At 32.0% G+C, this 25821-nt stretch overlaps 1 protein-coding gene across 5 annotated transcripts in view; it reads right to left on the reverse strand.

Moving 5' to 3' along the window:
• Positions 1 to 25821, reverse strand: part of ELP4 (elongator acetyltransferase complex subunit 4) — a 276336-nt gene that overhangs the window by 132155 nt on the left and 118360 nt on the right. For all 5 annotated transcript variants that reach the window (XM_054441507.2, XM_054441506.2, XM_063671022.1 and 2 more), the window contains exons 8-9: positions 10514 to 10622; positions 8153 to 8259 (exon numbers count right to left, since the gene is read on the reverse strand). In XM_054441507.2, coding sequence (XP_054297482.1) covers positions 8153 to 8259; positions 10514 to 10622 — 216 coding nt within the window. The remainder of the gene's footprint in view (positions 1 to 8152; positions 8260 to 10513; positions 10623 to 25821) is intronic.

Below are 25821 nucleotides of genomic sequence, written 5' to 3' on the forward strand. Positions count from 1 at the left end.
CACACATACATATGAATATATATATATATATATATAAAATAACATCATGTTATATAAGGGAGAAGCTGTGATTAATCCAATCATAATTTTATAATGTATTTTACAAAAAGTAGAAATGCATGCTAGGGAACAGAGGAATTTTTAATATGAATGTTAAATGTATATGTATATATATCACATTAACACATTTTCTGAGATTTAAAAAAACATTTTTTATTGAAGAATCCTTCAGGACAGAGGCTTTCTGGCTTATGTAATGAAGATGAGATAGCAGTACAGCTTAGGGCATGGCAGACAGTTAATGGTTAAGAGCACAGGCTTTAGAATAAAACGGGCTTCAATTTCAGTGTCATTTCTTCCAGTTATCAGTTCTGTGACTCCGGATAAGTTAAGTTGCTTGATCTCTCCAAACTGTGTTTCCTCATTCGTAAAATGAAGATAATAATGTTATATGGGCAGTTGTAAGGTCTATGAAATAATGCCTTTAAGCACTTGCAGTAGTCCTAGCCCTCTGTTAAACATGTAATAAAACTTATTTTTTAAAATTAATAATAATTAACAGAGTTTGTGAACATGTCAGCTTTCCAGTGTTATTCTGCATATGACTTCAGAAGATCTGAATTTAATCCTGGCTCTAACCACAGATGTATGACTTTGGGAAGGAAGGTTATATAACTCCTGTATATTTCTTTTTATTAAATATGTGAAATAGTATGTATGCAAGGGTTCCTGTGAGGATTAAAATTAAATATAATAATGTATATGAAAGCACCCAACACAATACCTAGAACAAATTAGATACCAAATACATGTTTTTAAAGAAACTTACAGTAGGCATGAGTTACTTTAAAAACGGTAGTTTCACAATTTAACAAATATTTATGGAGCACCTATTACACATACTCAGGATTTAGCTGCAAATAAGACATACTATGTCCTTACTCTTGTGGAGCTTACATTTTAGTGGTGAGGTTGGGAAAATAAACAAATAAACTGATGAACAATTATAAAATACATTACACTGAGAATTCGAACAGTACATGAGGGCGAGTAACTCAGTGAACACTTCAGACAGGCCAGTCAGATTTCTCTAAGGAGGAGGTTGAGATAGTTAATTTACAATCCAAATGACATGAAAAGGCCTTGAAAAGATCAGAGGGATGAGAATTCTGAACATTTGCTGTGCAAAGGCACTGAGGTAGGACTAAACTTGAAATGTTTTAGGTACAAAAGTATCTGCAAAACTACCTACATCACAAGCTTAAGGATACCATATTTACTAAGCATTTGTATTACAGGCACCTTGGGAGGAAATGAAATAGCTGTGATTTGTCATCATTTTCTGTTTTCTTTTTTTCTATCTTCCTTAGACACTATAAATGACACATTATGAAAAGAAGTGTTTCAGAGAGTATCCTGTAAACTGGACTAATTCTGCTACAGCAGTTCTACAAAGTCTTGAAGAAAATCTTCAAAGTACTGCAATATAATTTTCCTGGAGCCAAACCATAAAACACATATATAAATGTTTATGTCTGCAAAACTTAGGAAGAAGGGAGAAGAGACCTTTTCCCTTTTGCATATTTAGACAATGCTGAGGCTGTATCCTCCTGGTCTAAAAATTGAGATAACTGCATTACAGGTAACCATTGTATCTTTATGAGAGACTGTTAGTAAGATTCTAAATATTTGACTTTGCTTCATCCAACTTTTCTTAAATTTCCTGAGTAATGTAGTTATGAATAAATAGTGCAATGTAAAATACTAGACCCTAAGTTCAATTTATAAAATGAAGATTTTTATATAAAAATTACGGTCAAAGTGTCATATTTTAATAATATTTCTCAAAGAAAGATGATTCATTTGATATAACTAATTATAAGTTTCATATCCTATGTGTTGATGACCATACAGAAACTTTAAGACATATAATAGCCAAATATGAATCTACTCTTCCTTGCCAAATGAAGCAATGATGTTCTGCCAGCCAAACTAACAGGAAGCATGTGAAATGAACACAAAAGCAAACAGGCCTTACACTGCCTAAGGGAAAGTCAGCAAGATGGCAGTTTCAATCATTTGGAATAATACTAAAGCAGCCTTAGGCTTTTCTCAGAATGGAAACATGTCACTATTACTGCAATATTTCAACAAATCAGAATGCAGAGAAAAGAACACTTATGCAACCACATCTTGGAAGGGCACTTTACTCAACATTTAAGTGGAAAACAATTATAAAGAAATTTCAGAAAAACTGTCAGTGAACATAAATGACTCAGGGAAAAATGTTTTTTCTTTCAAAGTGCTTAATAGATTTTTCAAAAGCTTACCACTTAGAAACAATTTCCTTATATATTCTCCTTAAGGAATTATTCATATAAAGACAAATTTATATAAAGTGGTAAGTGAAAAGTTTGATATTCAGGCTGCCAGTAAGAAATGCTCATTTTTCCCCAGTACAGTACTATTACTTTGGAAGGTTTGATCAAAGAGAATAAGCTTTCATAACATTTATATAGGAAGTTAAAAAATACTTCAAATATTTTGGGAACTTACCTAATCAGGATACTTTTAGCATGTGTCTAGTCATGTAGCCATCTTTGGTCATTCATCAAAAAATCAAAGGGAAATTGGCATGACTCAACCCTAACTTTAATACCGCATGATTGTGTCGTGTAAGCTTGTTTTGTGTGAGAGCTGCTGTGGTTTTAGCAGAGAGATTAACAACCGGACCTAAGCTGGCCTCCAAACCTTGCCCTGCTGATGCCTCAAGCTCTTTGAAGTCTGACCATCATACCTGGCAAAACAACAGTGGGAACTAGGATGGTGTCAGATCTAATCAAATTGTTTGCTGCAGCATAGCTAACTATGGGGTTCACTAATTGGCCCAATTGCGGATTATACCTTTTGCTACAGATTCAAGACAATAATTTAGTTAAATGATGGTTTTTTTTTCTTATCTCTTCTAATTAAGATTCCAAAGTGGAAAGAAATAGGATTAGACAGATTCTCAAAACTGTGTTCTCCTTAAGGTGGTATGCACTTTTGATAGGTTAACTATGGCATGTGAAATATATAAAGTGTAGTAAGTATTAAACCAACTTCTGATGATTCTGTGAAACCTATGTAATGCTATTATATGCTGATATCACTTGAGAATAAAAGCATAAATATGAGAATGATAATATAATGAATATATCAAAATGTACACATGTAAAAAATTACATTTCCATTGTTAAAAAATGTTAATTTGGGTTTATTTCTGACAAGTGATTTAATCTAAATGAATAGATGCCTATGTTCAACTTTGACTTTTTTTTCTTTCTGCTAGCTACAGTGTATCTAGGAATAAAAGCTAGTTGAAACAGCAAACAATATTTGTAGTATATTGGACTACAGCCCATGATGCTACAACTTAAGAAGGCTCCCAAGCCAGACATTTATATTTCCATTATTTTATTTTAGTAACATAATTGTGAGTTGACAAGCAAGTTAACCATCCCGCCCCCCATCTCTAGATACAGTAAACATATTCAACATTCTACTTCTCATTTAAAAACTGGACAGGCTGCTGAAAATAAGCATAGGGAATAAAGTAAACCTAGGACCAAACATATCATGAAATACTCCAAATTATTACACATTATCATAGCTACTAGCACCCCTGTAATTTGTAAGAGCTTATGCTTTTCCGATATGTAAATAATAATCTTATTGAATAATCCTACTGAATAGTACCCAGTTATATGGCAATATAATTATAAATCTAATTTATATTGATTCTATTCTAGTCTTAATACTTGAGAATAAATCTATTACATGAGTACATAAAAAATAATAGCTACTTAATAAAAACTGGTTGGTCAATTATTTTGTGAGAAAAAGTTCTTGGTGACTGGAGAGGTACTGAGGTCCTATTCTGAATTAGGGACAAAGTATGATAAGACAACCTTGAGTAAACATGATTTACTTTGACACTCTCTACTCTCAATATTGATTTAGTTTATGAGGCTCACATACATACACTATTTTTTTTGACCAATTACAGCCTACACAAGTAGTGTTAATCTTTATATTGAAAATTTGTAGTAAATACTGTAAGTCTTTACAGTATATTTCTTTACAGTATAAGTCTTTTGTATATTTCAGTGTTAATCCAGTTACTGTACTCTCTGACTTGAACTTAGAAACACTGAATCTTTGAGCTGGAAAACTGTCCCATTACCAAAGTGGAAACTCTCTTTGTGAAAACCTTAATGGATGGTGCAACTAATATAATAATACATTATTATCATTTATATTAGATAATTTTATGACTAGAATGTGCTACAGTATGATCGAGCTGAAAATGCAAAATCAAAATAGTGAAATATTATTAAGTGCAAGTGAAAATGTTGCATTTATGTCATCAAACATGCAGCCATATTTCAAATTCTGCCAAATCTTACTTGTTTATGTACTATAATTACATCATAATTACTAAAGAAAAAACTGGTTAATGATAGCCCGATATTAAAGAAGTAAAAATTACAGAAGCTAAGAAATGCAAGTTTAACCAGTTATTTTAGCTTGGAAGTGACGCCATGTACTCAAGTTATCTTACACGTAACTAAGAACACAGTGTGTACGGGTCACTTGACTGGTGAAGCTTATATCATATTTATAGCTGTATTATTTGCACTATTTTTAAAAGCCCATTCATAATTTATCTACATTACACACATTTCAGCGAAGATTTTATACCTATTAAGTAAATAACCCTGTCCTTGATTCTTAGATAGATACAAAGATGAAAAAGACACCATTTATGTGTATTGAATCTATTATTATATCTTAGTAAAGCTTTTGTTTAAAATATTTAATCACTATATAAAAATATAAATAAGCTCGTATAGTACTTGCTACTTAACAAAGGCTCAACGAATGTTTGCTATGATTAAATGGAGGTTAGGCAAGGTTAGGTAAATTTGATCTGGTTAAGATCAAGGAATAAGTAGTATATAACGGTTAATCAAATACTCCAGACTGTTACTATATATAGCTTATAAGAGTCATCAATTTTCAAAGAATTGGAAAGCTATTTCTTTTAACCTGAAATCATAGTTTAAACTTTGACTTTTACTTATCCAGAATGCATGTCAGGATTTTAGTGCAATTAGTATGGATATGATTCTGCTATGGTTTTTGTAGAGGGGCTAATTTATAGAGCTTTGTAGTTACAGGTATCGGTAAAAATTTTTACTCTGATTAGATAAATATTTTCACTTGAATCTGGACAATACCAACATATACTCTGAGAAGGAAGAAATATTCCTTTGCTGTCTCCAAATCACTCAAAGGAATTAGAGACTATGAGTTAAAGTTGCTCTGTTAGAGGCCCTTGGTAGCTGCTAGTAAAAAGATAATCAGTTTTCATACACATAAAGGGCAATGACTTAACAAATCAAAGAAAAGGTGCCCTAAAAATAGAGATGAGAGTGCTTGTCTGCTTCTTTTGCCCCTTGTTTCCAACCTTGCCCCCTTTTGAGACCATGTGACTGACAGTAAATTCCAACATGTAACAAATCTGCCTGTGGAATTGGAAATGTTATTTCTGCTTTCCCTGCTAAACTACCTTTCACTTCTGAAAGTGAGACTCTGATTCAATGCCTGATTCAATGTCAGATTCAACTATCTTTTACTTCTGAAAGTAAGACTCAGATTCAATAGACTACCTATTTTAGTCTCAGACTTTATAGGCTAGTAAGGTTACATTTTATTTTTAAAAAAATATCAGGACATTTAAAAAGAACATTTATTTGTTGTGAGTATTAAAACAGTAGCATTTGCTCGATGATTTTACCCTCAATAAAGGAATCCTTGAACTAGTTACTTTCAGGTCATTTCTACCCGTTTCTAGTTTCTTTAATATATTACAAAGACTTGCTATCTGTTTGGATATGCATTTTAGAATGTACAATGCTACATTTAAAACATTTACTTTTAGGCGAACCACATGATTTTATTCTATTCTAATTATACCTATATATGCACTTCTATTTGGTTTGTTTGATTCCTTAATTTTTATTTTTTCTAATCACTAAATTGAGTATTACGGCATAAGTAAATAAGTTATTTAGGAAGTGTATATTTATATTAAAATAGCAAAAAAACTCAAAAAACTTAAGTGATTAGGTTATTAGCCAAAAAGGTGCAGAGTTTGATTATATAGAATCTTAAGAAACAACAGTCTATTTGTGTTTTGTTTTCAAACATTGCTTCTAAACCACAGGTTGACCAATTATAATGATTCTTAGTTTACCATAGTGGGAACAAGAGAGAAAATGGAACAGAAATCTGTGTGGTTAATAAAAGATCTTTCATCAGCTCTGATGGTGAAGTGTAGTTACTATTAGAATCTAAAGTTATTCAGAGGAGAGGTCCCACTTGACATCACGTAAGTTCTTTATTTCTCTCTTTCCCTCAACTCCCAGTAAGACTCAATGAGACAGAGAAAGAGAAATCATAAACATGATTCACATTACTGTACTACTTTCTTCTCTGGGTACAATATTTACTTTCACAAGGGAATCATCTTGCTTAGTTTGCATGGTAATAGAAATTGTATCTCAGATGTGGTTGTTAGAATACTGATTTTGGGGAAAAGGTGCCACATGGAGAGAAAAAACTTACGTCTTCCATTAAAAATATAAACTCAAAAGAAAATGATAATCATGCTTTCCTTGTGACACTAAACTATAACTGTATCCTTCTCAACGTTTTAAGCAATATTATGGTACATTACTCAGTATTCTGTCAGAAAAGCTGAAACAATGTTTGAACAATTACAGTGTTGGGTTCCACTTCAATGGTTTCTTTTGAGAACTAAAGCAAATTAGCTCAAGAATCACTATTTCTACACTCTCACTCTTTTGGCTTTAAGTGGCTTTTGAAGGGAGTGTCCCCAGATGAGAAACTTCTAACACTCCTGCAGAGATGACCTGCTTGAAGAACTGGCTGCCTGATTAACTATTAACTGCTCTCAATAGGATTAGATAATTAAGGACATTGATGACCATTAATTAGGAGGAGGGCACATTAATTTGTCACTGGATAGGGCCCTTACAATGATTTATAGGTTAGTGCTACTTGCAAATGTGAAGGGAAAGAGAAAAAGAGAGAGAACCATCAAGTTACCTTATCAAGTGGCCAGCTTAAAGAGGGCAGAGGGTCAAAAAAGGGCCAAAGTGGTCACTTAAGGGTGAAGTCCCAAACACCAAAGCAGTGCCAAGCCACATTGACCATCATTTGGTGATGAAGTTAAAAATATGCTAATTTATTGGTGGCAATTCTCTCTTTTTATGGTTTCAAGCAGTTAAGACAAGTGGCCTGCTTAGGAGCTTTTCATTTGAAAAGAGATTAAACAAAATGGTTTGTCAAGGCTGCTTGGCTGTTTTATGTCTTTGTTAAAAAAAAATTGCACCGACTATACTGATAACTATCACATCACCCAAAAGCCATCTCTCTCTGAGCATTTACTTCGTTAATAAATACATCAATTCTAATTGCTTAATAGTTCTCTGTTCATTTGCTCTTTAGCAAGATTAAGTTGAAATAAATCTTTTGTCCTACTATTTTCTGTCACCACTGCTTATGTAAGGGTCACAAAAAAAGTTGCAGTGTCTTAGAAAATGTACTTAAAGACACTAGTGTAAATTATAATTTGTTTAGTTCCACATGAGGAAAGGTAATTTCACTAACAGTAAAGAAAAATGCTTTTAAAATGTAGATAAGAATCCTCTTAGCCACAGACAATTGTGGGTAGCTTTCACATTCCACACCCAAGTAAGCGCAGCTCATTAACATTTAATTAAATATGCTTTTGAAAGCCATGGAAATATGCATATCATATTTATCACGTAAGTTTGGAGCTTACTTTTAATAGATATTCAAAAGAAAATCATCTTTGCCATACTTGATATATTGTAAAAATAAAACAATAGTCTAAAAAATTATTGTTATATCAGAAGAACTTAAAAATACTTAGCATAAAACATGTCCTAAGAATTTCATTAAAGTAAAAATAAGTGAAAATGAAAATAAAATAAAGTAAAAATAAGTTAAAAATAAGTTCATCTCAAGATTGTAAACTAAAACATAAAAATTCTCTTACCTCAATGGTGAATAGCTTCCTTTTTAATTTAAAAGCTAAGTCTTTGACATCTGATTCATCACAGATCAAGTTATTAAGCCGAGGAATCTGCCGTATATGAATCAAGCCTTGTGGAAAGGAAATTAAAAGGAAAAACATTTAAAACATTGTCATCAGTTGCATAAATTAAAGAGTCTTATAGCAGAATCCTGTAAATTTACACACAAGCATCCTCCCCTTTTAAAACTGGAGCTTACTACCAGGAGCAATGAAGCAAATGGTGTGATTATACTCAAGTAATCAAGCAGAATAAGATAAACAGAAATCCTTGTGCGAGAAAAACTAATTGCACTTTGGTACAGAAGTACAGATGTAAAGAGGGATCTTAATACTTGTCAAAACTACAGCCGGTTTGTGTGTGATTTTCTCTTGTATTTACAGTAAGCAAATATGGCTATCACCTTGCATGCTGCCCACGGCACCACTGAGTGATCTTTATTTTATTAAATGCACCACTAAGCAGCCGGCAAAACAAGGCTTATGGGTTACTGATAACCAGTGAAGCACTCATGAAAAATATTTCATTTTGTACCTTATTAATGACTTGAACAAACCATTGAAGAAAACTACATTTCAAAGTACACTCTAGGACAAAACATTAACCCCTATGCCATCCCAACACACTCATTTCTATGGCATGTTAGACCTTTATGTAGCTGCTATAAGCTTTGCAACAGTGCTAGGTAAACCATGAGCTTTGGCCTCTTGTCAGTAGAAACACTTGCTAATTTTTTCTGACAAGGGCACTGGATGGCTTTTGTGCAGCCTAATGTAGTTTCTGACTAAACTAGGGGTCATTTCCCACAGATGAAGACATGGAAGGTTCTTCACTACATCTTTCTGCCTGACTCAGCTTATATTTAAAAACCGCCATCCCAAGGACACTGATCCAAAACATGGGGAGGAAAGGCAAATTACAGATTTGAACAAAGAGACATATCTTACTTATAGAACTGCTTCTCTAGAACAAGGTTTTGTACGTGTGTTTAAATGCTTAATAATGCATCTATTAGTCTTAGCTTAAATCTTTAAAGGTACTTAGCTTTAGAAATGGCCTCTTCAAAAATAATTAACTAAAATACCTGACAATTTTTCAAACTTAAAAAAATGTAAAAGGTGTTTTAATTCTACAAATTAAGACTATCTCATACATACTATTTAGTAAAATATACTTATTAGAAATAGGCATAGCATACTTTTATTTGTATGTTTCTTATTTTAACCTTAAATGTGCTTGCTTAGCTATCAAGAGGCCTTATAGAATAAATTAATAATTTCATCATCAGGTCCTCCTTATTAACAGAAAGCATACTAGTCATTAGAACCACTCTTTACTCGGTGGAAAATAATTTATCAATTCAGAGATTTTAGCACAAAGAAACACAGCCTTTCAATCTTTGCAATATTTTAATCAAAATAATATTTTTTAGAATATAAAATATTTTACAAAATGCATAAGCTCATAATACTTGTCTTATAAAATTCAGTAGCAGGCTTCAAATAAGCTACTCAGTCTTTAGAGGTTTCCACAGAAGTATGGTAGTTCCATAACAATGGTAGCAATAATTTATATATACTAAGAATAATAGGTAAAAATCTGTTATTCACTACATTCTATATTTGGTTTGGACCTATATTACTAAGACCTAAGTACTACACTTTTACTATTGATATAGTTCTACGTAAGACTCTTTATTAAAAAGAAACCCCAAATTAACCAAATGACTACAATATTACTAAAAGTAAAAAAAAAAAAATAAGTAAAAAGTCTGATGAATTCACTTGTGTTTATATCAAGGTGGCAATATTTTATAATTTGTTCATAACTCAAACTAACAAGAAAATGAGTAAACAGAGAAAAGTTCAAATATAATCAAAGATCTTCTCTTTCTGAAAATGTAATTGACTAGGAATCTGTAAATATAATCCAGTATGTATCTTATCATATGGCTAGGCTTTGTAAAGTATAAACTGCTATAGAAAACTGTCATTATTAGAATTAATATGATATTTATTTAAAACATGGCTAGTAAGTATGACTGATTACATGGCTACCTTAAGCCACTAGGACAACAAAATATACACCTGACTCAGCCATGCCTCAGTACTTGGGTTTGACTCCTTTCAGTTATTATAGTCTATAGTCTTAATGTAGTTGGGTAATAAGCTGCCATGGAAGACTGGACAGGAATGGAAAACATTTAACAGGTGTATTATAAAATTCATACTCCTTGACAGTAGATATTCGGATTGAACAGGATACTTCCAGGTAACCTAGAAGCAGCCTGCTCATGCTCTTCTCATTATGAAGGTTGTACTTACCATGATAATCCTTATACAATGGGTTAGTTTCTCTCTCAGAACCAATAAATGATTCCAGACCAACTACTATATCTGACAAGTTTGTGACACGGGCAATAATGGCTTTATTCTGCAAAACATGGAAACAAAACAGTAATGTTAAATGTTATGTTAATAATATAATATCTATAAAATATCCCTATGCCATCTCATGAAAAACTGTAGTGGAGACAGACTATCAACAGTCAAATAACTTAAAAGTTAAAGCTACTATAGGCCAAAAACTGGATGGAAATACTCCCTTAATTGAAAATGCTGGCCCATGTAGTCATGCTATTCTAATTTGAAGAACTGAAGGGAAAACATAAATTGGTAGAAGACATAAATTGATTAGTTCTGATAGAGAACATAAATTGATTATTTTTCACTTGTATTAAGGAACAAGACTACCTTTATTCCCATACGTGATTATTTTTCAAATTACTTCATCCAATGCCCATTGGAAAATCTGTCAGACAGCAGGATTCAGAAGCAGTAGAAGGTACAGCATAAAGTATAGGGCAAGAGTCCCACTGTCGTCTGTCAGCTGGGACAAGGTCCCAGCCCTATAACAGCTGAGGTCCTCTGTGACATATTAGAAACATGGAAAGGACCAGCTAAGAGACTGCAACATGGCTAGCTATGGAGTCTTCTGTTTTCTCTTTCCAGATGCTGCCATTTGGCTCTGGCATAATAATAAAGGGAAAGAAAAGATGGTAGATGACTAACATTTAGACCAGTAGCCTATCCTTTATTTCTCGACACAATCTGAGATGAACTGAAATACTGCTAAATACATTTTAATAAATGTCACATTTTGCCAGATCAAAACAATAGGTTAATATGTTTATAAACATAGTATGTCCAGTTATTAAGTAGCAAAAGTTCTAAAATACTAAGAATCTCCTGGCTATAAGAATATAATCATCAAATATCTGGTAGGGTTTTTTTTTTTAAATTCTTTAATTACTGGAAATCTAGTATTCCTTTTAGCCCCTGACAGGGTGGTAGATCAGAAAACTGTGATTATATGCTATGATGTCTTAGACAATTTTTTTGCTTAGTAGATCTAGATAAGTTGAAAATGTTTTTTGTAAAATTTTGCAATTTTGAAACTCTCATTTTATACAATGGTAATTCCCACCAGTTTAAAACTTATCTCTGAAGAGGAGAATGGGAAATATAAAAGAGTCAAGAAAATTTATCAGCCTGCTATATCCCCTGTTAGAAAGAGGTCAAATATAATAAAAGATTTTCATTTTCTGGGAATATGATTACAACTGAGCTTACTAATATTCTTGTTTCTTAAGTCCCTTTATAAAGATGGCATAAGAATGAAAAATTAAAGAGGGCTGATCAATGTTACCTGACTTAGTATTATGAAACACATAGTACCCTGTGTCACCAAACATTCTGTTGAAATGACTGGTTAACTCACACCTAGGGCAGTATTTGAAACTCCTTCATAAGTTGGAATGTGTGTTATATAAAGAATGTTTCAGCATTATATAAAGAATGTTTCAGCCTTTGGATCAGTGTTGTTAAAAAAAAATCAGTAAAAATAATTATTCTTAATTGTCTTCAATATGTTCAATCACGTGGGCACACTAAGTATAGAAAAACATAGTTTGGAAATGCCTATTTTTTCTAAGGTAATTTTTCATTCAATGGTGAGAAAATAATCCAGATTGATTCCTTACTTTCAGTTCTGTGCCACAGGGGATGGTCCTACTCCAGGAATAACAGGGGCTTCAGAGGCCATAAACATGTTCCTCTCAATATTTCTTTAGCCAAAGACCATTATATCAAACTCATCCAGGTTGGGTTTCAGCCAGTTATTCTTCACCCAAACAAAAATGTCTGCCAGACATTCCAACAGCTGGGATACAGTTCACAATGAGTCAACTTGAAAATGATTCATTGTGCTGAGTACTGAACAATGTTGGGGTGGGGGTGGGGTGTGGCTGGGTTGGTAGTAAAGGGTGAGAACAAGTGGGAGATGAAGAATAACCATGTGGTTCCCCCATTAAGAAGAATCATGGATAATAACCAGCAGGCTCTTAACATTTCATTTTTAGGATAAACTCAACTGGGAAGAGTACTCCTGTCATGGACCCTCAGATGAACAAGCATTTATAAAGGCTACTGACAATATTTCTTAATCAAAAGGTCAGATTTCCTTTTATCTATAAATAGACTAAGCCTTTGTATCTAAATATCTGAAACTAAAATGATACAAGTCAATTTTTGTTAGAACTCATCTATTCAAGATTTCAGTGATATAAACTAGGACTTTCTCAATCATATGAATAATAGAAATTGCAAGGTTTAAAGATGAGATAAATTTCCACTCTGATAGTACATAAGCAAGGTAATGTGTATTTAAATGGTCAACCTGACATTTGCTTATTTCAAAGAGGATTTGCTTCTTTCACTTAATCTTAACATTTACTAATAAACCATTTTACATCCTATAATGTTTATCAACTTTATAAGTCTTTTAAAGGTAGTTTGTGGGAGATTTAAAAAAATCAGTTATCCACTTCGAAGGAGAAAACTAGTGAATTCTAACTAAAAAATATGCACAGCCTAGATTTCACAATTTTCCAGAAACTCATTCATGTATTTCATTTATTATATTTCTAAGTTTCACAGGTTTGCGTCATAGTCATTAACTATAAACTAAAGTCTATTGAAAAAACTTTCATAAAGTATTAGTATAAGAATAATTTTTAATCATACTATTACCATAAAATTATATAGTTTCACAGTGATCTTACTGCTTTCTGCACATTTATTTTGCAAAATTGTTTGTATAATGTGGCAGACCAGATTAATTGTGAAAGTTGTGGGGATATCTGAAAAACATTTATAGAATAAAAAGCAATGGAAATTACATAAGAATAACATCTAAGTTTCTGACTGAGAAAACATTTATTTTTACTATAAACTTATTCAACCTTCTAGTTATGTGTAGGAGCATAAAAGATATTTGGGCATATAAAGGTATATGTGTTTTAAAAAGTTAAAAAAAATTGTTATAACTTCTGCACCTCCAAGCTTCATAAGGAATATGGTCTATTGATGTAATCTTACCTTAAAATCATTCTTGTCAAAAGGTCTTTCAAATAATAATATTAATACTAAATGGTCTTTTAGATAAAAGCAGGTGAATTTACTTAGAAGAATCTAAAATTAACAGCTTAAAAAACCCATAAAAGCATAATAATCACAATTCACTTTAGCAGGAATACACTATGGATAATAAATTGTCATAATATAACCAGCAGTGTTCAGAAAGCTTTAGCATAATGATCTGAGCAGAGGCCTTGAAACTGGAACATCCACATTCTCATCTTAACAGATTCTAAGTGTTTTTATGTTATTTGGCAAGATGTAAAACCCCTTTAGTCTTCAGTATATATTAATAGACAGAAATGGAGAAATAGAGGTATTTGTACATCAATTACTTAAATTTGAACATAATCTTTGCATTAATTTTCAAGTTGTTACAATATAGTTTCCAGTACGGAACATTTCAGTAAGGACATTCAGAATTCACCAATCTGGGTAAATTAATGTTTATGGTGTATGTATGGTATAATGACATCACCCAAGTATGTACAATGATATTGCCACCCCTCCTCCTTGCCCATCTGGATATTAAAATGTAGGATGGCTCAAAAATCCTTCTTATCCTAGACAAATCTCCCTGTGCTCCTGGGTGAGAGTTGTCAGCTCTGGATAGTAGCCAAGACATGACTAGGAGGGAAGCCAGAAGAGAGGAAAGCCAGTGTACAGGAGTTTTAAGAGTTTGCTGGCAATCTCAAGTAGCATTGTATTAAGTTACATAAAGGGCTCTTAAAGTTTTCTGTTGCAACATAATTTAATTAATCATTTAAATTTAAAATATGTCAAATGGTGTTGCAAATAAGCAAAGCAAATCATATTGTCCAGTCTTCCACCTTTGTATTTCAATTTTAATTTCAAAAAAAAACCTTCAGAGTATTTGTTTTGACGGTTCTCTGTTTGGTTTCACAGAGTGTTTCCTGTTCGCCATTATACAATGGTAACACATTTTTTATTAGGGTACAACAAATCTGTTAAATGGATTTTAAATTAAGGAAGATTAATTTAATGCTCCCTTTCAGATCAAAGTTCTTAAAGTCAAAACTATGAATTTTGTTAAGAGATAAAAATTTAATCACTGCCATTTAAAGCTCCTACAGTTTTCTAATAAAAATAGTTCAGATATCTAGAGTTAACAAGTAACAATCAGAATACCTTAAATCCTCAATATTTCTTTATTTTCCCAAACCTAATTACCTCAACAGTATAAAAGATGCAATTTGTACGAACACAAAATATATTTCCAGAAAAAATTTTAGTAAGAGGATTAAGAAGTAATTAACCTATAACTTAATTATCAAGAAGCTTGAAAGGAGTAAACCAATCAACATAAAGCATTTATGCAACGCCTCAAGTAAGAGCAAGTTCTTGAGTTACTCTATACTGTTTAAGAAAGATAGCAAAAATAATATGAAAAGAAGAGCTCTCATTTGAGTATGGCACAAATAACAGTTTTGGGGCTATAATAGCTTGAAAGCACTATTAAGTTAATGTTGAAGACTTAGAGAAATATTTAAGTTACTTTACGTTTGACCATAATACATGATGTAGTGGGTGTGTGTTGGGAGAGAGCAGGGAGGGGAGTACCCACAAGAAAAGCAAGTATGTCATAATCAACAGCTCAAATTATAACATTTTCTGAAAAATGACATGCAGAGAACATGAACATAGAAGAACTTAAGACCTTTCTTTGTTCTGTAATCCAAAAAATAAGCTTGGATCCAAAGATAAATCTGGGGATATTTAATAAGACATTTATTTTTCGATGCTTATTAGGTTTTCCATCCTACAGAAATCGAGTGTGAAATAATAAAGTTATTTATACTACGTTTATAACTTTTTACAAACTTGTCCCACTTCCTCCAGAGTTGTCACTTGCTTCTGTGGATTAGATTTTTATTTTATTAAAAAATATTTGATAGTGGGAAAATAATTCTGTTCATATTCATGAGATTTAGAATATTTGTAATAAACTGATGAAGGTATTAGATTAAATCTTTCCAGATTTAACATTGAACTTAAAGTCACGGTTAATTTTAGAATACAGAGGAACTTTTGTAAATTAAAAAAATTCTAAATGTAACATTCTCTGCCTAGCATCATATAGTAATATTCACACAGGAAACTGTAAAACAAACATATTTTGATTCTTTATCCTAAAGCTCAAAACGTATCCACAAACGGGCTAATGGCAAATATTCCTAACCTCGATGGTGAAAAAAACTGCTAAGATATCAAATTTTACTAGGAATAGGCAATGGAGCCACAACTTTTTGTGTTTTCTACATGGTCAAATACTCAATATTCTAAATTTTGATATGAAAATGTTGGTTCTTTACAATTGAGACTTTTTTTAAGAACACATTGTTTTACTTTCAGAAATATTGTTTATATTATATTTATACTGGCTTCAAATATTCAAATAAACATACTTTGCAGAACATTTATTTATATTAGTTTTGTTTCTTTTTCAGTAAGTTATTCTATAAAACATTAAAAAAACTTACATATTCTGAAAAGTCAGAAATGGGATGAACAAAATACTGAAATGAATAGGCTGGACAGAATAATGGTATAATATTCAAAATTAATTGTAGGCATTTTTCTTAACTATACATCCAGTTTCATATTAAGAAATCTACCCACAGAAAAATTTGTGTTTCATGATTAAAAATGTTTTATGGGAAACTTCCTAAATCAGAAATTTTTTTTAGTAGTTTGATACTTGAAACCCTAAAATACAATTCACAGATGTCCAAAAGCTCACGCCCTGCCTGGAAAAACAATTGCTAATATCCAAATATCAAACAGAGCATCCAGCTGATGTTTGCGATGCAGTAGCAGGTTAAAGATACTAAAGTTTAAAATCAGCTTAGAATAATCCCATATTGAGTATAAAATTATAGCCTGTCATCAGGAGCAGGTTGACAGAGCCAGGTCCAGATGGGAGGCTGGCTGGGAAAAAGGCTGAGGCAGGTGGGAAAATGATGGGAACCTGACGGAAGACACTACTACTCCCTCTGCTGGCAAGGTCCTCACCTGCTTGAATTTTGAACAAATGACTAGCTTTTCTTTAATTATTTAAGATATTATCAATAAATTATGTAAGGTGCCCCCCTTTCAGTCTGCGCATTTTCAAACTCAGGGTGTCTTATTTTCACCAGATTAATTTGGCAAAAATATAAAGATCCAATGTTTCACCAGGAGGTCGAATTATTTATCGTGTAATTTAAGTGCATCATAAACATAAAATATAGCATTGTTTTTATAATATAAGGCCTTTAAAAATGAAGAATGCCTTTGAATTATGTTTGTTGATATATATACTTTCTTGAAGGAAAAAAAATTCTTGGGCTACAGACTTCACAATTTCTTTCTCAGGCTCTGCATAATGCCCCGTAATGAAATAATATAGAAATGAACCATATAAATCAACTATACAGGGAACAAGGAAACAGCATGTCACAGCAAAACAGCATAGATGTACAGCGCCAAACCTATCTGATAATCTAATGATCTGAGTTTACAGATATTATGTACTAATATGTAAGAAATTAAGAACTAATGTTTACACAAAAAATTTGCTAAATTTTACAGAAAAATTATTCAATATTTGATTTTCAATGTAAGTTAATAGCTGCAGCAAAAACATTTAGTAAAAATCTGTTCTAAGATTTTGGCCTACAACCAGAAGCTCCCAGAACAGGAGGGATCAGCTTTTTCACCCACTGTTCTCATCTGAATCCTGGCTTAAACGCTATTCCAGCTCCCAGCTTTCCAGAAGGCTCCATCCCAGGAATCCTTGCCTGCCATTTGGTTTGCTGATTTTAATCTCTCAGGACTTTCTTACAGTGGCTGTACTATGCTGAACTGGCACTTGCTTCTAGAAGTGAGTTATTATTAAACCTGTAGGTCAATTGTGGCACTAACAACTCTTTGGAAGCTTTCAGCCACAGTGTACAATTTGCTAGTCTAATTAAATATTAATTCTAAGTGTTACATTTTGTGACTAAGAGCTTTTATTTTCTATCATCAGCCTGGAAGAAAAAGAGGTTACAAGCCTAATTTAATCTCTCCCCTGTCCTTCCCAACATTAAAGATTAACCACAAAGGGTGCGAAAACATTATTAAAGAAGCAAGAACTCTTCATATAGCAATAATAATGTAATTAATAGGAAAGGGACAAAACATAACACTAGGACATAATATCTGACCTGGTACTTAAACAGCTTTAAATTATAATTGTTTACAAGCATGTTTGGTCTCAACATTACGAAATAAGTATCATTCATATTTGATGACGGTAATCTTTCTTTAAGGGAAAGTATGCATCCAAGTATATAAATAGGAATAATTCAAAACTCATGTTTTCTCACAGGTATTTTTCAGATATCTTACAATGCTAAAGAAAAAAATTTAGTAATTTTATTTGTAAAATAAATGAAAAATTAAATAAAGTTATACTTGTTTTCTATACACAAAAAGTGATATAGAAGATAGTTTATGATAAAAATAATGTAAAAGATCATTTCCCCTCTTTTTCTCCTACCATATTCATGTAGCTTGAACACACAGGGCCCCCCACTCCCCCTTCTGCTTCCAGAACAGTTGTGTCCATCCTTGGACACTGGGCATTATAAAGACGATGCAGTCCAGCAGCCAAAGATTCCATATGTCCAAACAGATGACTCAATCTCCATACCGTGATGACACATTTCACTATTTATATCATTGATATATTTGAGAGGTTTGGCCCTAAATAGCCCTTTAGCTAATAACTACTACCATTATAGGAACTACAGAATGAATAACAGTATGAACAAGAACATCACAAAGTTATTTTAGAGAAAGCAAAAATATTTTAAACCAAAATTATTTTTTTTATGGCTTACTGAATATGCTTTGGTTAGATTAAGTGTAATGAAAGGTTTTTGAATCGTACTTCTCTTTTAAAGATGAAAATGAACATTACTGACAATTTAAAATATATCCTGTTCTTATTCAATATGCATATTTGCACGAAGACAAAGTTATATATCCACTACTATGCTTAATATAGACACAACTTTATAGATAATTTAGAGTTTGTGTAAAAAGTTTCAATCATCCTTGTCCAAAAAAGTAAATTAAATATATATGTATAATGCATACAAGCTATGATGTGACTTTAAAAATTAACCAGATATCAGCATGTGTAGTCTGAAACAAGAAAAAAGCTGGAGCTGTAAGAATTATAAGTCCAAAGTCTATGGTAGAAGGACTGAAACACAGTTAGACTATTTGTTATTTGAAAGAAAAACAGATTCTGTTTACAACTTACTATATTGACACAAAGTCACTGGAATTTGATAAATATGATGTAAAACTGAAATGGGTATAATACAATTAAGTTCATTTTAAAAACTGCTTCTTTTTAAACTCTTAAATATGTAAATTTCTTATAATCAATTTCAGAGTTGTTAAGAAGATCTGAAAACATTAAAGGCAGATTCTCAGTTAAGAATATCCTGACTAAGAAAAGAATTCATAAAAAAATGACACTCTGAATATCTGGCTTTATCCTTTAGCAATTGTAGCTATGATCAAGAGATTAATCTGTAATTTTCATCCCTAAATATTCTTCTTAATAAAGTGCATTTAAAAAGATCATTTGAAATAAAGTTAGATGACTGAAGGTGGTGTTATGCTCATATCAACAATTAGATAAAAAATATTTTCCCAAATTGTATAGCTGTAAACTCACAAAAGTATATTTTTCTTCACCATGCAATTATTCTTAGTTCTTGTTTTAAGAATAAAAGATTTCACACTGAGAGAAATTCACAAGGCCATTGGAGTCCACATTTCATAATCCCATATTAGTGGTTAGTTCTAAAGCGGTCCATTGCTTGACTTAGAGTTTAGCTGCTAAAACACTCAGCATGAACAAAAAAGTTTATGGATGTGAAAAGGTTTGTTCTGAATTTCTCTACATAGAAACATACTGTATCATTCACTTCAGTAGGTTCAAAGCTCTAATACATTAATGTTATAGAAGATTAATTTGAAAACATCAATTAAAATAACACACTAAATAAAATCTCATTCATTTTTCAAGAGACATATTTTAACAAGGCCCTTTCTCCCTCCTTTTCATCAGAAAATGAATTTTCCTTGGTATAAGCTAACATGCTGGTAATAGTTTTCTTCAATGAGATAGCTGGGAAAAAATTCTACAGATGAAATTATTATAAAACAGTGGGTATATGATAAAAATTGAATAAGGCTATTAATTGACCAAGTGCCAATGATGACAAATGAAAATATGCTATAGGCTAGTTTCAAATCTGAAATTTGGTTGAATAAAGGAAAGCTAAACAGTTTACTAACTACTGTTCTCTAGACAAGTACATTAAACTGGCAATACTTAAAATTATTATACAATGAAAAAACATACTGACATATTCTATGATCCAGAATGTCAAAGGAGTTTTCATTCTTGCATTATTGTACTTAGGGAGAGGTTTATCAGTTGTTTATATTTTAAAATTCCTTAAAAGTGCAGACTATGACAGCTTGAATAAAGATTAGCAATAATAAGTAAATTTTCTTTTTGAAAAAAAAATGCTCTGAGAACAGTATAAGATAACTTTCTCCATTTCTAATTTTATTAATTAGTTTAAGTGTTTCAATATTTATTTCCTGACAGTTTTAGGCAAACGTGCCTTAAAAAATACAAATCAAAAACAACTTGCCACAGATTATACTAAAAAATGCATAAACAAGGGAAAATTTATTTCCGTTTCACCTCACTAATAAAATCATCATAAGGCACAAAACTAAGTTTCTATTTCCAAAAAGAATAAATGTTATTGGTCACCATTTTCTTCAAGCACACAACTGTTACTGGGAATTGAAAATAAAATTACCTATTTTCAAAAGCCACAAAATGTTTGCATAATTTGGAGGTGGATGACAAATTTTGCTAGTGGTAAGCCAATTCCCATTTACAGACCAACAAATTGTTGTTTCATATCTTGCTAGATATGGAAGTCAAACAGTATCCTATTGTAACTGCTTTAAAGTTGCCACTTTGCAAAAGAAAAAGATAACTCATTAAAAAGTTTCAAAGGGTACAAAAACATTTCTGTTTCTAACAGTAAAAGGGGGACAAGCAGCACAATGCTGAGTGTAGCCAAAATATAATAACCTTTAATATGCGTATTTACACCAAAGTTTTTAAAAGTTGCAATAATATTCTTATAATAATATGTAGGAAGAGTTTAAATATAGTGTTTTAGTTACTTTTCTTAGAAGTAACCTTTTCTTTTTTTTTTCTTTCAATCCACGACAACCTCCTTCACTCAACAACAGAGTTTTGAACAGTTGAGTTGTGAGAATGTGAGCAGCTGCTGTTATTATAACTAAAGGTCTGTCTACTGCTTGAGTCTGAGAGACCACATGTTCGGCTGTCCTCTCATCTTGCCATCCTCACCAATTAACTATTAACATGGAGGGCTGTACACATGCTCTTGGGGGCTCTTTAACAGGCTTCTTGGCGAGTAGAACAACTACACAGCAGGGATCTGGGAACTGAGTAATGCTGGAATATAGGGGAGCCGTCCGTAGTTCTGCTCCTTCTAATGACACTTTACTCCATAGTTCAGCATGTAACAAAGTCTGTATTTAACTTAGCCATTTTCTTTGGACAGATACTAAAACTATATTCTATCAAGAGACAATATGAGTAATAATATTACTTCAAAGGGAAAATTGTTTAAGATTATATACATAATACACTTAAGACATTCATAATATATTTGTTGAACAATTTTAGTGTTTCCTTAACAGATATTTAGAATTTATTTTTATATACTCGTTCCAAAGTATGCTTGCCATTTTTTTACTGTGGCAGTAAAGAAAATAATCTTCAACCTGAAGGAAATAAAAAATTTCAAGTTCAAAGTTGTGGGACTGAACATAAAACATTTCAAATGCAAATTAAAAAATAATTCGTCTTCATTCTGCTTGCAAAAGTCTTATAACAATAAGTTAAAATCAGTTTTGAATCTATGTCATTATTTTCCCTATTTTAACTTTTCCCTCTCTTTGCAATTTCCTTAACTATGTGTTCTTTCCCTACAATGAAATTAAACATGGGAAGCATGCCAAAAGTACAATAAAGGGTAACTAATCATTACTATACAAGTCTGACAGAATGCTAATAACTAAAGAACACCAATTGGCTGGTTTAACAATTCAAGAAATAAGGATATTTTATACAAAGTATCTTTAATATTAATGTATATAATGCACTCAAATAAAGTTACCACAATTTTATTATCTATACGTGCCCAACTATATGTATGATAAAATTTTCAAGGATATCCAACTACATTTCTATTTCTGCCCAAAACCACTCTACTACCATCCCCAAACTCAAGTATCCATATACTCACATACACTACTTTTCTGTTCCATCCTATCTTTTACATTGTTGAAAAAGTTCCATGCGAATAGGAATCTTGTTTGTCTTGTTTGCTACTGTATGGGTGCCTGGAACAGTGCCTGCATTATTTTGTTAAGTAAGTGTATAAGCTAAATTACCCACAGTCATTCAATCACCATTTAAACCCTAACTTACAATCTCCAGAGGTGGCACTGGTCATAGTGGACAGGAAGCTGATATATGATGTTTAAAGAGTCTTCTTACAACATGGTGATGCTACTAATATTTGGATGGCCAACTGACTTTATCTATGCCTCCTGGTCTGTCTCAGGCCTAACCTGTGAGAAGATCCTGTCAGTGTCTTTCATAAAAAGAGGCCGCTGGAGATTTCTATTGCTTTGACAGACTTTTATACCTTATTTTTTGTAGCCTGATCTCTGTTCAAATCCTCAATTTTGGAGATCTGTTCAAGTAATAATAGTGAAGATGACAACTGCTAACATATATTGAATGCCTACTATGTGCCAGCACTGTTTAAGTACATGTTATTACTAATCCTCTTAACTGGACACTTTTTGCTCCACTTTCACAGGTGAAGCTGAGGCTGAAAAAATTAAGACTTGACTAAGACTATGAAACTAGTTGGATCCATCTGCCTCTAAGATCCTAGGTTCTTTCTATCATTGAATGCTACTTTGTATACAGTTTGTTTCTAAATTTTGACTCTAGTATCTATGTTGAACAGGTAGCACAGCACAGTGGGGTTAAGATTATGGTAATAGGAGGTAGACTACTTAAGTCTAAATTCTGCCACTCCATTAGCTGTGTGATCTTGGGAAAAGATAATGACAGTACCAACCATACAGGGTTATTATGAGAATTAAATGAGTAGATATTTGAAAAGCATTTAGGACTGCAACTGGCCCATAGTAATCACCACGTAACTTTTTACTAAATAAACTCACAGTGCCCTGCTTATACGTATTCGTACATCTTTGATTACCTTTCTAAGCATACTGCTTCCAATTCTTATTCTCTTTCCTTAGCCAAAAGACTGATTTTCCTTGACAGACTTTAAAAGTTATTAAAAGTTTTACTTCATATTTATATAATGATGGGTTTGAACAAGTACAAGTTTTATATTTTCTCCTAAACATTTTCATATAAAAACAAATATATGGTCAGACATTATGTTCAAAGAGCAAGGGAAAATTTATTTGTTTTTTATAACTCAATTGATATTAGGGCCAGAAGACTACTATATGATAACTTTGCAAAACTGTCTAGGAATGAGAGATTGAAAATTGGAAAAATTTTAGAAGGTCATGCAGTTTTTTAAAAAAAGACATTCTCTGTTTTGAGGAATATGTCTTAATTCTTTGTCACACTATATAACTTTATACTCATTACCAAAATCTGACCCTAGATTCTGCTATGTCTATTTCAAAGGAGTCTCTTTACTGCTATGTTAAGAAGCATAAATTTAATCTCTCTTCCAGTTATACAGGGGCTGAAATATACCTGTAAAGTATCAAAGTTAAAATATTGTTTAAGGTTCAGACATCCAGATCACTACATCATTCACTCATTATTTAATCAGTGGTCTAGATAGGCTGATTGGAGGTCATCTGAAAGTATCTGCTGTTCCCTTAAACAGAGGGTACAGGATTCACTGTCACAGAAATCCACAATGGGAATCTCTTCCTTAAGTAATAAAGATGCTCACCAACAAAATGGCTTTAAAAAAGTGTTTTCCTTTTCTTTCTTTCTGTTTTCTCACAGAGGCCCCTTTGGAATAAAATTTAAAGTTACATATATACATATATTTTTTTCATAATTGTTTTTCTTTGCTTTGCAATTATTCAAAAGGAAGCGTATTTTCATCTTTTTTCTCTCTTGTCTAGAATGGAACTTTTTGTTTAATCTTTTATATGTACTAATTTATCAAATATTTTACAAAAATAATTTTCTCTTAATAAATGTGGAATAATTACAATGTTAGCCAATAACTTTTTTTCCTAATAGAAACTTAGTGCATCAAAGGTAGTTAATAATTCAGGACACATAAGATATAGTGTGACAGAGGGTAAAGAGTTTAAATTTTAGAGTTAAGCAGATCTGAGCTTGAATACCAGCTTAAAATGTACAATAGATATGGGATATTGGACAATCATTTAACTTCAGTTTAGTTGTCTTTGCAAACAGTGAAATCACAGCTATCTCGCAGGGATTTTGTGCTGATTAGTGAAGCCATATAACCTAATGGTGAGGATGATAAGGTTTGAAGTCAGGGAAGAACACTGGCCTGCTACTTATTAACTGGGTGACCCTATGGAAACAGAGGTAAAAACTATCTGTTTCACAGGGTAGCACTGAAGATTCAAGGACATAATGCTTGTAAAGTGCTTGGGATGTAGTACATGGCTAATAAATAGTTGTAGTAATAGCACAGTAGTAGTAGTAGTATCAGTAGTAGTATTTTCACCAGTATCTGATAAGTCTGTTTCATGTTTATTTATCATAAAAAGCTCACCAGGTCTACCCAAACTATTATTAGAGTACTAACTTTATGATAACTTATTAACAATGAAAGCAATACAAGTATGTGTACAATGTCTAGCATGATTAGAGAAAGGAGTTTCCTTATGATATGTCTGCAACTGTAAGCTAATAATAATAATTTAGGTCCAGATACAATGTATAAAAAGCCCTTCAAGGAAAACTGAGTTATCCTCTGCTGACTATTATAAATCAATAAATTCTACTGGCCAAGGAGACCAAATTCACTTCTTTTAAAATTTAATTTAATTTTTTGTAGAGATAGGGACTTGCTATGTTATCCTGGCTGAACTTCTTGCCTCAAGTGATCCTTCTGCCTCAGCCTTCCAAAGTGCTGGGATTACAGGTGTAAGGCACTGCATCTAGCTAAATTCACTTTTCATTTGTCACACTTTTCAGTCATATTTGCTATATATGCTGTATATAATGAATGTAACTAAATGTCATTTTAATAAATTTGCTATTTGCAGGTAGGGTCTGGGTATGTTGGAACAGAGATACTAAGATTACATAACTTTATAAAGATTCAATATTCATTTAACATTTATTGAATATCTAGGAAAAGCCTAGGTACTGTGTTAAGAATTTTAAAACCATGTTTAATATTATGTTATTACCATAAAGCCTATAAAGAAAAGTATAAATATCTGGCCCTCCCTCTATGGAGACTACAATGTACTAGATATATAAGATTACATGAAATCACATGCTTGAGGCAGACAATATGTACTTAACTATACTAATATTAACATATACTTTACATTAGAATATTAATTAAAGAAACTAAAAGCTGTTTCAGAACATGAACTAAAACTGTGGAAAAAATTCAAATGGAAATATATTGATTCATTAGTAAAAGAAAAAACTATAAAATGTTTAGAAGAAAACACAGAAGAAAAAGACTGTCAAGACTGGAGGTGTGAAGGAGTAAACCACTAACCATTAAAAAATTTATAAATTAAACTTCATCAATATTGAAAACTTCAGCTCTTCAAAAGACACTGTTAAGAAAATAGAAAAAGTAAGTCATAGATAGGAGGAAAATTATTACCAAGTTGTAGCTAAAATATCAAGGAACTTTACAAATTGATAATGAGACTATCAATAAAAAATGGACAAAAGACAGACAAAAGAAGACATGCAAATGGCCAGAAAGCACATGAAAAGATGGTCA

The sequence above is a fragment of the Pongo pygmaeus genome, chromosome 9, assembly GCF_028885625.2.
Source record: "Pongo pygmaeus isolate AG05252 chromosome 9, NHGRI_mPonPyg2-v2.0_pri, whole genome shotgun sequence".
Classification (NCBI taxonomy): Eukaryota; Metazoa; Chordata; class Mammalia; order Primates; family Hominidae; genus Pongo; species Pongo pygmaeus.